This window comes from Microcaecilia unicolor, chromosome 7 (assembly GCF_901765095.1).
Source record: "Microcaecilia unicolor chromosome 7, aMicUni1.1, whole genome shotgun sequence".
Classification (NCBI taxonomy): Eukaryota; Metazoa; Chordata; class Amphibia; order Gymnophiona; family Siphonopidae; genus Microcaecilia; species Microcaecilia unicolor.
The window spans coordinates 111475784-111490536 of record NC_044037.1 but is presented as its reverse complement, the minus strand read 5'-3'; the positions used below and the strand labels follow the sequence as shown (position 1 = coordinate 111490536).

The 14753-nt window shown below is 50.4% G+C and overlaps 1 protein-coding gene across 3 annotated transcripts in view; it reads right to left on the bottom strand.

Moving 5' to 3' along the window:
• Positions 1-14753, bottom strand: part of URGCP (upregulator of cell proliferation) — a 94390-nt gene that overhangs the window by 11749 nt on the left and 67888 nt on the right. For all 3 annotated transcript variants that reach the window (XM_030209622.1, XM_030209621.1, XM_030209623.1), the window contains one exon: positions 6813-6884. In XM_030209622.1, the coding sequence (XP_030065482.1) occupies positions 6813-6884 (72 nt within the window). The remainder of the gene's footprint in view (positions 1-6812; positions 6885-14753) is intronic.

Genomic DNA, 14753 nt, shown 5'->3' with positions numbered 1-14753 from the left:
GACCATGGAGGGAACTGCTGGCTTTTTCCTCCTCTGATTCAATATCACAGGTTTGAGAAGGGATACATGAAAGGTGTTACACACCAGTAATGTAGATGGTATCCTCACATAATAGGAGACTAGTCCTGTCCGATGAAGGATTGGATACAGTCCAATAAATCTGGGTGCAAACTTAGAAGGAGCTTTCAGTCGTAAGTTCTGAGTGGAAAGCCAGACCAGATCTCCAAGCTGAAATAGAAAGGCAGGGCATTTCTTTTTATTTGCCTGTTTCTTGTAGCATTCGGCAGCTTGGATCTGAAATTCTTTTGTCTTCTTCCACTGTTCACTTAATGATCTGGCTGCAGCTTTTGTGGTTGGTATCAGAAGGAATGAATCCTCAGAAGCTTAGCCGAAACTGGGTGGCGGAGCAGGTGGGGGGAAGAGGGGTTGGGGGTTGGGAGGCAAGGAAAGTGGAGGGCAGACTTATACGGTCTGTGCCAGAGCCGGTGATAGGAGGCGGGACTGGTGGTTCGGAGGCGGGGAATCCTGCTGGGCAGACTTATACGGTCTGTGCCCTGAAAAAGACAGGTACAAATCAAGGTAAGGTATACACATATGAATTTATCTTGTTGGGCAGACTGGATGGACCATGCAGGTCTTTTTCTGCCGTCATCTACTATGTTACTATGTATCAAAACAGCTCCAGATATAGGCAGAGGTATTCTGGGATGTTGCCCAAATACAATCTGGAATGGAGGACTTGTACATATGGTTATTATAGCTGAATTCATCCCAGGGTAAAAATCGAGACCAATCATTTTGCTGGATAGATATGTAGCTACGCAAGAAAGTATTTCGAATCTGGTTTACTCGTTCAGTTTGACCAATGGTTTGGGGGAGTGATAACCAGAGAAAAAGTTCAAAGTAATATGCAGGGATTTGCATAGACTTCGCCAAAATCTGGATGGAAACTAGACCCCACGATTGAATACAATAGATTCTAGTAACGCATGTAGATGAAAGATCTCCTTAAGAAAGTGGTGTGCCAATGCAGGGGCTTTTGAAAGTAAGCCAGGTAGTGGGATGAAGTGTGCCATCTTAGAGAACTGGTCAATGACCACCAAAATCATGGAGAAACCCTTCAGAATCATGGAGATTTGTTACAAAATTGATAGCTAAATGGGTCCAAGGTGCTTTTGGTATGGGGGGAGGTTGAATTAGTGTTGCGTTCTCGAGGGCCTTGGCATTCTGTCAGGTCCTCGAGGCAGGACTGGAGTTCGTTAGCCCTTGGGCCACTGCCGAGGAGCGGCAGCGGCAGGCAAGACCACCTCGGGACTGGAAACACAGAAGAGCAGTACTGGAACTCTGGACTGGAGTAGTACAAGGCAGGCAACTAGAACAGATGAGACAGGAACAGCTTCACCTGCACCTAGCCACCATTCCTCCGGAGTTGAGCTCCGGTGCAGGCGGCCGACAGGACTTGCAGGATAAGGCAGGAACTGAAAATCCAGAGGACCCACCCTGGGTCGGGGATACACGAGAGCGACAGGGCACGGAACTAGACTCAGACAGTGTGTTGCTGCACAGCCACTAGCAAGACCCAGAAGACAGACCAAGGAACACAAGGTGTACAGAAGCTAGCAGGACCAAGGACTAGGGCAGCAACACACTAGGCAGAACGGGGATCCGGGAATACCCACAGGGTACACCCTCTAGCTAGTTGGAGACAGGATACAGGAATAATCACCCAGGAAAACACACTAGCCAGACAGATACAGGATATACCCTCAGGATATACAAGCAGGGTAGGCACACAGGCTAGGCAAGGCAGGGTTCAGGGTAAAGACAGCAAACCAGGAATAACAGGCCAAGGGTCTTGGGCAGGCAGCACAGCAAACAGAGTAACTAGGAAGAACAGGCCAAGGGTCTGAAGCCACAGCCGTTCCACACACTGACTGGGGAACCCACAAAGGCTGAGGCTTCGCATACAGACAGAGAACAAACCCGGACAAAGGCTTCACCCCAACCCAGGGTAAGCCAGGAACAGAGGCTTCACCCCAACACAGGGTAAGCCTGGATCAGAGGCTTCACCCCAAACACAGGGTAAGCCAGGAAGGACCCGCAGTCCACAGACAGACAGTGGCAGGGAAGACCTCCCACGGAAGGACAACAGAGACACAGACAGAAAGAAACTGGGCTGGAACCCAGAGAGAGGCTAAGCAGTAGTGCAGCAGACACTTACTAACCTGACCTGGCCTAAGAGCATAAAAACTTATGCAAAGGCCCTGACTGCAAGCACAGCACTTCCTTATGAAGGCTCTCACTGATGAGTCACCAGCAGCAGGATAGAAGCAGGAAGTACACTGACCCCAAAGAGAGGCTTGACACACATAGGAAGTGAGCCCACAGGAAAGACAAGCAGGAGCCATCTTGGAAGCTGGAACAGAACAGATGGAAGCCATCTTGGAAACTGGCCAGGCAGGAGAGGCATAGCCCACACAGGTGAGGTCTAGTGAGATAATCAGCGCAGAGACTAGAGACAAGACTAACACAAACACAGACAGAAGCCAGCAGAGCTGCTGACCCCCAGAAAGAAGGTAAGGCTGAGGGTGGTCATGGCCACAGACGTGACAGTACCTCCTCCTCAAGACCCCAGGGGTAACTGTGGTGAAACCTCCTGATGGTTTTCAAAACCCAGACATGGATCACTGGACTGGAAGTCCCAAGGAAGTTCAAAACTGGCAGACAGGAGCAGAGCTTGTAAACCGGAGGCTCCTTCGAATCACCGCTGGGCGGACTCAGGAACTGGGATGCAGCAAGAGGAGCAAAGTTCAAGAGGAACCCTTCTCTGAGGGAACCCAGACTGAACTCAGGAACCCAACTGGGACTGGGACCCAGACTGAAGTCAGGAAGCAAACCAGGACTGGGACCCGGACTGGAGTCAAAAAGCAAACCGGGACTGGGACCCGGACGGGCGTCAGGAATCAAACCGGGGCTGGGACCCGGGCTGGCGTCAGGAGCTTGACTGGAACTGAAACTCGGAGCAGGCTCAGCATTTTGGCTGGAAGTGGAACTTGGAACGGACTCAGCATCTTGGCTGGAACTGGAGCTCGGAGCAGGCTCAGCATCTTGGCTAGCACTGAAACTCAGAGCGAACTCCGCATCTTGGCTGGAACTGGAACTCTGAACAGGAGTTGAACCGGGACTGGGACCCAGACTGGAATCAGAGTCTTGACTGGAGCAGGAACTCAAGGCACCCTCTGCCTCCTGGCAGGGACGGAACTTTAACTGAGGCTTGGCAGAAAACACCCTTTGGACAGGAATCTGAGGCTCAATCTGAAGCGCCACTCGAACTGGCCTTAGGAGCTTGATTGGAGGTGCACTCTGGACTGGAAGCGGAGGCTCCATCCGGAGTGCCACTTGCATAGGTCTTGGAGACTCCGTCAGAAGCACCCCTCAGACTGGACTCAGAGGTTTCAAAGGGCTTGCCACTTGAAGGAGGACTGGAGGCTCGGCCCGGAGCGCCACTCGAGCAGGAATCAGAAGTTCAATCGAAAGCTTCCCTCGGACTGGACTCGGAGGCTTAAGTGGAAGCGTTACTTGAACTGGAAGCGGGGACTCAGTATGAAGCACTCCCTGGACTGGACTCAGGCGCCTAGGAGGTGGCACTACTTGGGCTGGAATCAGAGGCTTGGTCCAACGTCTCACTTGGCCTGACCTCCGAGACTGCTGAGGAGCCCTGAGCGGAGAAATCCCACAGCGCCTTCTTTCGGCCTTAGCCTCAGGAGCTGGACTGGAACGCTGACCCGGAGCTGGACCGGGACCACTCATCCACCTCCTTGCCGCATGGGCCTCAGGAGTATTCCGCAGAGCTGGATCCGAGGGAAGCGGTAAAGGAAGAGCTTTCATAGAGGGATCCATAGCAGAAACTGGGTCTTCAAAAAACCCTCGCCCAGAAACGCGCTCTCTCTACGCTGCTGCCTCAGGAGTATCTTTCAGGGCTGGATCAGACAAATGTTGTACCCAGTAATCCTGGAGGGTCATTAACAAATCCAAAGAAAAAATCTGATGTTCCTGCTTTGTAAAATGTACATTTTTTCTATTTTTATTTTGCAAATTACAGGAGAAAATGCATTTCTGTCTCTCTCTCTTTTTTTTTTTTTTTTTTTACTAGTATTGCACTGTTTATAGAGTCTGGCTTCCTTGGGCAGAGTGTGTGGGGGGTCTTTATTTCAAATTTTTTTGTTGTTCTTTTTCTTTTCTGGCTCCCTATTCTGTATTAGATTGGTAGCACGGAATGTTGTCATAATTTGGGTTTCTGCCAGGTGCTTGTGACCTGGGTTGGCCACTGTTGGAAACAGGATACTGGGCTACATGGACCATTGGTCTGAACCAGTATGGCTACTCTTATGTTATATAGATGAGGGTCTGCCCATATTCTGCATGTGTGACTGAGGTGAAGGATTCTGCTAGCATGTAGTGTCTGTGTAGGAATGTGTAACAGTGCAGCTTGTTCCAGTTTCCCAATAGTAGGTATATTGGTGCTCCACAGCCCAGTGTAATATTTATAGCACTGTGTTTTCATAGGAGGGTTAGGGCTGTTATGGTGTAAGTTTTCAGTATAGGTTTTGGGTGTTGTTTTGCAGGGGTTTATGTTATTTCACAAAGTGTTTAGCCCTATTTGAAAGTAAGCTCTGTGGTCGCCCTTGTCACCCAAAATAAAAATGCTCAAGACTAGTGTTCTTCACATCCTCTACAGTCACCACACAAACAAGGTGTCTAGCAGTAGAAGGAATCTGTGTGCTATTCCTGAGGTGATGGTCATGATTTGAATATTTTTATTTGTAGTTAAGAAGACAGGTTGCCTGCTCTAGCCAGTCTAAGGACCTCTTCTGTGTCCTGCCTCCTGATGTTTCCTTGTAGCAGGACGTAACAGAGACAGCCTGTATTAATCATTGCCCACCACAGCCCCTGAGCAACAACACGGACACTGCTGTCTAGCTGACACCAACCAGCGCCTATTTTATAAAAGTCTGCTCCCCCTGAGATCAAAACCTGACTACGCCTCTGCCATGCCTATCACATATAGGCAGTTCTAGCTGATGCCACAATATCACAACACTATGCCAAGAGTCTGAAGAGTGGTTTTATTGTTATGGCCTCAGCGTACTCACATTCATTATGGTAATGATTAAACTAACAATCCAACCATATTACTAATTAATAACACTTTACTCTCTAATTTCAAACTTAAGATGTCTTCCCCTCCCACACTGAGATACACAACACCCACAGGGTAGCCTGTTCCAGCTGTGGATGCCTGAAGGAAGTATTTGTGGCACACCTGCATGATGGACAAATTGACAGCCATAAATAAACCCTAAACCTTTCATAAAGCTTGGCATCCCTTTCTGGACTATGTAGAAAAGGGATGTTAAGGGGTAAGAAGATGGTTAGAATCTGGGTATAATGAGAGGGGCTTGTGGGGGGGGGGGGGGGGGCTTCAAAGGTAGCTAATACTGAAAGAGGGACACCTGGGATCAGAGCATTTTGGCAAAATAGGGAGGCAGGGAACATATCTGCCAGGGGGGTGTCTTTTGGTCCACAAAAGTAATTTATTTATCAAGGTGGCAGGGTGGAAGGAGATTGGACCATAGGCACCAATCATTCAATGGGAGACCGTGATAATAATCCAAAGTTACACTCCTTACATATGTAAATGGACATAGTTTGAATTGGCAGTTTGATAAGATTGAACATAATAGGAAAGATTTATTAACACAAGATAGTTTGAGAACCAAAGACAAGGTGGGTTTGAGTGAACCTTGCCACCGTGTGAAAATCACAGGCGAGTAGCACTGCTGAGGTTTTCACATCTTGTTTAAATTTTCACACTGGGAGAAGGAGTATAAGCTTGAAACATTGAAAGGCATATTAGCCTGCTGATGCTATCACAAGAGATTACCGCACCACTTCAGCTGTAGTTAACTTTTTGTATTACATGGTAAGATACTGCAAATCCCATAGTTTAGTATAATTTGTGGTAGCTGTAGAAAAAATATTTTAATATAGGGTTAACCATTATTACAATTTCTAAATAAATGTAGATTCTAAGAAGAGGAACAGTTCAGCTCTGACCTTGTGCATTACAAGTAGAACTGAATGTTCTTAAAAGATATGCTTTTTGGCCGGCTAGCTTACTAACAGCCTAGAACTGTAACATGTTTGAAAATGTATTTGTGATGACAGACACACAGACACCCTGTCTCCCTTGTGGAACTGAACGTAGACAGTGTAGGGAAAAGGTTTATAAGAGCGAGAGTGGGAGTGGGGGTGGGGGGTGGGGTTGAGTCAGGCAACCTCCTGACTGATGTTGGATTTTTGTCTCCTTGCAAGAAAATAAACCTATTTGTGTTTAAGCCTGTTTCATCTCTTGGGATTCGTGAGTATATTAATTAAATTATTTTAACAGTAACCTTTTAAAAAATTATTATTAATTAATGATGTGAATTAATCCGTGGGCAAAGCAGATCCTTAAACTATTTTATGTTATGGATATTTTCTTAGCTGACCATAATCCATACATGTGTGTTTCTCTTACTGCATATTAGCACATCAATACATTTGTTTAATGTGCATTAACACATGCTGGTAACTAGGCCCCTTACAGTTCACCTTTACATCATATAACACCTATTCATTTGACACCTAATTGAATCTTAAAATGTTAGACATCCCATGTGTATGTTGTTGAAATACTTACAGGAACTTTTAAGTTCAAAATTTTAATGTCCCGTGGCATTTCTAATGAAATACTGCTGTTAAATTCATACCTTTATCAGTTTCTTCCGCTGAGGTCTCTGTTGTTGCCAGATTCTCTGAAGTACTTTCCTCATACAATGAGTCTTGAAAACAAAAACAGAGTATGCTATGACAGTGATAGTGGATAACTGGGATGAGAGCAGGATGGAAGACAAAAATCACAAGAGTTGTCCAGGATCAGGTTTCTTTCATTTCTTAATTTTGAAAAGTAAAGGTCAAGCAAGTTTTACCAACTTTTTATTGGCCTAGCTTTATACATTTTGAGATGCTCTTGAAAATCAAATGTATGAAGTTGGTCCACTGAAAAGTGTAACCTCACAAAGGATTAGTGGCAGTGAGAAAATGGGAAGAAAAGCTAAGGATCCCCTTGAAGAGCTATATTCTACTGAGAGAAAAGAGGCCATGGGAATGGAGAAAGAACCCCCCCCCCCCCCCCAGTACTGATCCTCTTTAGAAACAGATGCACAACACAGGACTTTTTCCCTTGGGGGAGGGGAGAGCAAAACTAGAACACTGGTAGCACCAAGGGGGGGGGGGGGACCCAGGGAGAGAGCTCTGAGTGTTTTAAGCACCCTTCAAACAAGGCAATCTGTGGATCCCTCAATTTTCCCAGGAACCAGGTGAGAAGATGTGCCTGACATTCTTCCCTGGGAGGGATGCTAATATATAATGTAAGCATGTCTGAAGAAGCTGAAACCCTAATCAGTGAGGAGAAAATACACTGCAAAACCCCTCTCCACCACCACCAGTTACTAAGGTCAGCACTGCTTACTAGCAAGTTTTTTCCATTTTTTGTTTAAAGAAGGCCAACAGGAGGAGGTAAGCAAACAGCTATTTGGTGTGGACACAGCCTTCTCCCCTACTCTCATGAAGTTAGTGACAGCAAAGTGGGGTTTTATTTTTTATTTTTCTCCCTGATCTGAGAGTTTTGCAGTGGAGCAAAGCTAGGTTGTGAACAGACCGGAGTTTTGTGGAATTGAACTGCGCATACTTACACTGAATTGGTCCGCCCAAAACTGAACCAAGCCCACAGAAGCTAAAGCCCTTAGGTGTAAAAGAACAGGGGGGGGGAGGGGGCAGGAGTGGTAAACCAAACAAGACAGGGAACAGTAAGAAAGGAGAAAAGAAAAGAGAAACTGCACATCAGCCAGTTGGCTAGGGCTGCTTGGGTGTAAGAGGGTTGCCTGATTGCAGAACAAGCTGGCCAAGGGACTAAAAGCCTTCAACAGTGTCCCTGCAGGAGCCGGATGAGGCTTGGCCAGTTGTGAGGTCAAACGGGGTGTTCTGTCTGCCGACAGCCTTGCAGTAGTTTATAGTGTGACCCTAAAATGTGTTTAATGCTTTTACTGTTATTCTTACTTCTAAGGATTTTTACTGCTGCAGTCCTTGCTGCAAAGATATGTGAGCAATGCAGCGTGTAGTTTCACAGGTAGTGCAACCACTCCTGCCTGTCTGTATAAGAACTGTTACTATTGGTCTGTGCTGCTGCCTAGACCTCTTCTCTTTCTCAGCCAAGCTTGGCTCCTTTGTCTACCTGCTATCATTTCCTGGCCATTCTTACTATCTCTGTCCTGAGAGGTCAGCCAGGAATGACCTTTCCCTCCAATCGAGGGCTGTTGTCTAGGACCACCCTTGCTAGGTGATGGCAGGCTCTGTCTCCATTAGTCTCTTTACTCCCTCCTCCCTGGGCCTGTGTGAACCTTCTTGGCTTCTCTCTCTCTTTATGAGGCATTCTCCATCTTGCTTCAGACAGCACTTGTCCTGCTAAACTCCTTGGAACGAACTTGGTTTTTTACCGTGAATATATCTTCCTAATGAGATATTGTTCTTTCCAGTCACCCAGCTCTGAGCTACTTCTACCTGTTCAACTATTTTCCCACCTCTGCAATAAAGCTGCCTTTCTTCAGATTTCTACCTCCAACCACTGATACAGCTCTCAGAATTACGGAGTCTCTGTACCCTGGGGCAACACTTCTGAACATCTGACTGTGAGCAAATTATCTATATGTAATTGAAACAATTGGTGTTTTGGCGTGCCAAGATGTTAAGGGCAAGGGCCGAGTCGTTAGTGAGTATTTCGAGCACTGCCTGCAGACAGATAATGCGATTCAGCATGTAGATAGGGGTACGGTACCCATACGTGCCATCTTCAGCCCACGTGGCCGGCCCATAGTAATGAATGATACGTTCTGGTGGCCACTCGTTGTCCTTCCAGTCTCCAATCTGGACCTTGGGCTTGCTGTCTCGAGGGGACCGTTTATGCCTGCCCATGTTTCCAGGCCCCTGTTCCATATAGAGAGGTATACCTAACGTCTCGCCCACGCGCAGGGGCAGGAGGAAGAAACTAGGACGGATGGTGCCCAAGAGACAGGTGCCGTACCAGCGGGTCGGGAGCTGTTCATAGGCCCTGCGGCCGCAAATGTAGTAGTAGCCCTCCGGGGCTATCCATTTAAGGGAGGCGTTTCCCCCGTATGTCCATGTTGTATTCAGAGTGGGTTCGGTCCAAACGGGCACCGGGGCGGGCAGGTTGTCCGTTTGCCACCAGGTGGTTCGGCTTCCATTAAACTGAAGGACCCCCGTGCAAGCGGAATCTCCAACAGGGACGGAATAGCGCTTCGAGGGAGCCCGGCTAGCGCAGAGGGTACCTATGATGTTGGTCCTCAGGGCCCATTCATAGGGCCTCGGACGCTGGGGAAAGGTAATATTGGTGGCGTTGAGGGCGTCCCACATGTGCTGGTGAATCTCCTTCGCTTCCCAGGGCCATTGCTCACCCATGTCGGTGCCTCCGCAGATGAAACAGTTGGCAATTCCTAGGGAGAGGGCAATGTTTTCGGCCAGATTGAGGAACATGCTTCGAGCTTCGGGAGAAATGGGGAACTTAGTAGCTGCCTCCTCAGTGCGAGCAATTTCGTCGAATACGTCCTGGTACCCGACAACCGTGGTCTGATAATGTGTGGCTGCTTTCTCCTCCAGGCTCTGGCTGATAGTGATGAAGGTTATAGGGTCCGTTCTGGCCCCGTCGATGCCAAGACCCCAGGTTTGTCTCCAGGGGGTCTCGGGTCCCCTCAGTGGCCATTCAAGGAGCACGGTGTTCTCGGAGCCCCTGCGAAATTCACCTAGACCGGGACATCCGGGGTATCCGCCTCCTGTGTAGGCACACACTCGTTCCCAGCCCGAGGTCCGGGTGTCAGCAGCACAGGGTAGCCAAGACCAAGGAGAGCCATATCTTCCGTCTAAAGTAAGGGGGCAAACATACTTGTGATCATTTGCGTAGGCCTTGCGCCAAGCTAGACTTCCGCACTTGTGGGACCAGGGGTGTCTGTCTATAGCAACACAGACGTCAAAGGTGAGGGTGGCCACGGTGTGAGTACCACCTGCAACAATGCGGGTAGAGTTTATGTAGTACAGGATGCCGTCTCCCTGGACTCCCATAGATCCAACGTACTGGGGGAGCCCCACACTGAGGGTGACATTGTAGTATCTTGGCTTGACTGGGCTGTGGCAGATAGTGAGGTTGTTCTGGAGGCACCTGTGAAACTGTTGGGTCCAGTCGGGGTCGTAATGGCACAGACCGGAAGGGGCCGGCAATCACCTTCCGGAGGCTGTGACTGATGAATGAGGGTGGTGACCAGGTGATATCCCCCCTCTATGCGGTGACGTACTGAGCGCAAACACTCAGTACAGTTCTGACTCAGGGTGGTAGGCTGGCTGGAGCCTGGGCAAAGGAGGATTATAAAGAGTAGGTTCAGCATCATATGTATGGTGGGGAGGTATCCCAATCTCTGCAGTAGGAAGATTATGAGGCTTAGAATGACGGCTCCAATAAACAGGGAGCCAAAGACGCAGTGGGTCCAATAGCTGAGCTTCTGTTGCTGGGTAGGCATGGACCTGGTTCACTTCCTCGTCAGGGTCAGCCGCAGTGGAGCGTCATGGTGTCTACGGGCAGTCCAAACTCTAGGTGTGCCGCCGGTAGGTGCAGCGGGTTTCAGCCTGGTCCAATGTATCCACACGGGACTTCCTGCAATTTTAACAGCGGTTGGTGTAGTTAGGAGAACAAGGGAGGGCCCTTTCCACTTGGGCTTTAAACAATCAGATTCATCCCACTCTTTCACCCAGACTTCATCCCCCACCCTAAACTGATGTGTAGGACTAGTAAGGACTAGAGGACCTACACTCTCAGTGTACTGTTGAATGTCCTGCACTACCTCGAATAGGGCCTTCATCTGTTTTATTAAGGAGCTCTCGCCCTGTATCTGCAAGGAGTCGGGAAAGGAGGGTAGGGGTGGCGGCCGGGCGTACATCATCTCGTAAGGCGTAAGGCCTGTAGCCTTGGGGGTGCACCTGAGATGCAGTAAGGCCAGTGAGAGCAAGTCGGGCCATTTAGCTTTGGCTTCTTGGCATAGCTTAGCTAGCTGGTTCTTCAGGGATCGGTTAGCTCTCTCCACTATTCCACTGCTCTGGGGTCTCCATGCACAATGTAACTTCCAATCGAGGCCCAGTCTTGTACTGAGTTGTTGTGTTACTTCGCTGGCAAATGCAGGGCCGTTGTCGGAGTTTATCTGCCTGGGAAGGCCGTATCGCGGCAGGATGTGCTGGATCAGTAAGGAGGTGACTTCTTTAGCCATTTCCGTTCTGGTGGGCTGGGCCTCAATCCATCCGGTGTAGGTACACACGGCGACGAGGATGGCTTTGTAGCCCCGGGCTGGGGGCATATGCGTGAAGTCAATCTGGCAGACGTGGAACGGGCTAGTGCCTCGGAGAACATGTCCTGGCGTAGGACCGGGCCCCGTCCTTGGGTTGTTCCGAGCACAAGTTGCGCATTTGCTGGAGGCATTTTTGAGGGACAATTTATTGATGTAGTAGGTCTTCTCGAGCAGGCGCCCCAGAGCGTCCCTGCCCAGGTGGGTGCGGTTGTGGGCCTCCCTGGCCACCATCCAGGCCAAGGCTTCGGGTATCCATATGCGCCCATCCTGTAGTACCCACCAGCCATTGCGCGATTCCAGGCCCTCTTGCCGGGCCCACTCAGTCTCTTGTGGGGCATAGATGGGGGCCTCTGTGGGGAGGTGAACGACGAGTACAGGGGCAGAGGAATGAGAGAGGTAAGGGAGTTGACTTGCCCTTTTTGCAGTGTCATCCGCCCGCTGATTTCCCCGGGCGATAGGGTCCGTCCGGCCTGTGTGGGCCCTGCAGTGCATCACAGCTACTTTCTTTGGTTTCCATACTGACTCGAGTAGTTGGCAGATCTCAGTGGCATTTGCAAGTCCCTTCCCCTCAGCTGTCAGAAATCCTCTCTCCTTGTACAAGGCCCCATGCACCTGGAGGGTGAGGAAAGCGTATTTGGAGTCGGTGTAAATGTTAACAACTTTTCCTTCAGCCCACAGGAGGGCTCTGGTGAGGGCGATCAACTCCGCTTCTGGGCTGACGTTCCGGGCGGCAGAGCCATAGCCTCGATCACATGGTCCTCAGACACGACAGCATAGCCAGCTCTTCGAATTCCCTCTATCACCTGGCTGCTTCCATCGGTGAACAGGGTGATGCCCCCTTGCCAGGGTTAGTCCTTGAGGTCAGGTCTGCTAGAATGCACAGTGGCCATTACCTCTTCACAGTCGTGGAGTGGTGGTTCAGGGGCCGGAAGGAGGGTGGCGGGATTAAGGTTGGTTGTGTCCAGGATCCGCACCTCCGGATTTTCGCACAGGAGGGCTTGGTATTTAACCAATCGGGAGTTGGTCATCCATCTGGGTCCGTGGCTCTCGAGTAGGCCGCAGATGGTGTGGGGTGTAGTCACAAAGAGTGTTTGGCCAAACGTGAGTTTATTGGCCTCGTGTATCAGCAGACAGGCCGCCGCAATGCTTTGGAGACACCCCGGCCATCCTCGTGCCACGTTGTCCATGCCCTTGGAGAGATATGCTACAGGGCGTTGCCAGGTGCCGACCAGTTGGGTAAGGATTCCAAGTGCCAATCCCTTCTTTTCGTCGATGAACAAGTGGAACGGCTTGGTCACATCTGGCAGTCCGAGCGCTGGTGGGGCCACAAGGGCCTCCTTGAGGTCCTGAAGGGCTTTCAGTTCGTGTTTCTCCCACTGGAGGTTTTGGCCCTCGAGTTCAGGTCCTTTCAGTTTGGCGTACAAATCTTGGGTCAGGACAGCGAAGTTAATGATCCAGATCCGGCAATACCCAGCTGCTCCTAGTAATGCCCGCAATTCCTTCTTATTTGCAGGAGTGGGTTGGTTGCGAATGGCTTGGGTTCGGGGGGTACCGAGCCTTCGGGTCCCTTCTTGGAGGCAGAAACCCAGATACTCGACTTCGATCTCACATATCTGGGCCTTTTTTCGGCTGGCGCGGTACCCCTGAGCTTCCAGGGTTTTCAAGAGGTAAAGGGTCGCTTCTGCACAGGCCGTGTACGTTTCCCGGGCCACCAACAGGTCGTCCACGTATTGAACGACCGGCCCATACTCGTCCTGATACATCTTCAAATCCTGGGCAAGTTGATCACCAAAGAGGGTAGGCGAGTTCTTGAATCCCTGGGGAAGCCGGGTCCATGTAAATTGCTGCTTACTTCCAGTCTGTAGGTCTTCCCACGTGAAGGCAAACAACTTCTGGCTGTCGGCAGCAAGAGGGATGGAGAAGAAGGCATCCTTCAGATCAATGACACTATACCACTTGGTCTGGGCTGGCACTTGGGCTAGGATGGAGTAGGGGTTCGGTACGAGGGCGACTATGTCGGCTACCTGGTTGTTAACTTTCCTCAGGTCCTGAACGGGTCTGTACTCTGATGTTCCTGGCTTCTTAACGGGCAGCAGTGGGGTGTTCCACGCAGATCTGATCGGTTTGAGGACCCCTTGTTGAAGGAGTTTCTGTAGGTGAGTTTGCATACTATGCCGGGCTGCATAAGGGATGTGGTATTGTCCTTGGTTGACGACTTGAGCATTTGGTTTGAGTTCGATCCAGATGGGGATGGCGTTAACGGCCAGTCCACCGGGGTTCTCTTCTGCCCATACGTTGGGCACCCCAGCCATTGCGGCTCTCCTCTGCCGTGCGAAAGGGGTGTCCTGGCAGTAACGGCAGTCGTCAGGGCCTGCAATGAGGGGGGCGTGTAGTCTCCATTCTTCCCGCACAGGGCAGACGAGCGTCACCGGTTGGTCTTCAAAGTGAGCTTCTACTTCACCCGTAGTCTTAAACTTCAAGGTGGCTTGGAGTTTGCACAGTAGGTCCCGGCCAATCAGGGGGACTGGACATTCGGGGATATGTATGAACTGGTGAGACACCATCGTCCCTCCGATCTGGACTTGACGTTCCTTGAGGAGGGGAGCAGTAAGTGACTTCCCAGAGGCACCCACAATCGGTATGGTTTCTTTCGTGACCGGGGCTATGGCAGTGGTGATAACAGATCGTTGGGCCCCAGTGTCTAGTAGGGCCTTCATCAATTGCGTCCCCACCCGGATCTCCACCAGAGGGTCAGTGGGGACTCTGCCCTCCCGGTCCCTTCATGCAGTGTGGTCCCGGGTGGCGTCAAGGGCCATCTGCCATTCCTGTTGCTCGACACATCCCCGGCCGCGGCCCCGTCCTCGTTGTCCTTGTCTGGGGCCTCTTGGGCGGTCGTCGTCCTCCTCCTCTCTCTTCTGGTCTCGTGGCTTCTCCGGGCAGTCCGCCCACCAGTGCCCTTCTTCTCGGCAATTAGCGCACTGGTTGCGTCCTATGGGGGACCGTGTTCCTCTTCCCCTCCGGCCCTTGCCTCTGCCACGCGGTCTGGACCCCAGGCGTTCTTCCAGTACCGTGGCCAGCACATCCGCCTTCTCGCGCATCAGTCTGGTCGACTCCTTCCGGGCTTCAGTCTTCTCTTCTTGGTCGCGGTATCCGAATACGCGATCAGCTATAGCTTTCAGTTGGCTGATACTCATCCCTTCAAATCCTTCAGTTCTCTGGAGTTTTCTTCGTATATCCGGTGCTGACTGA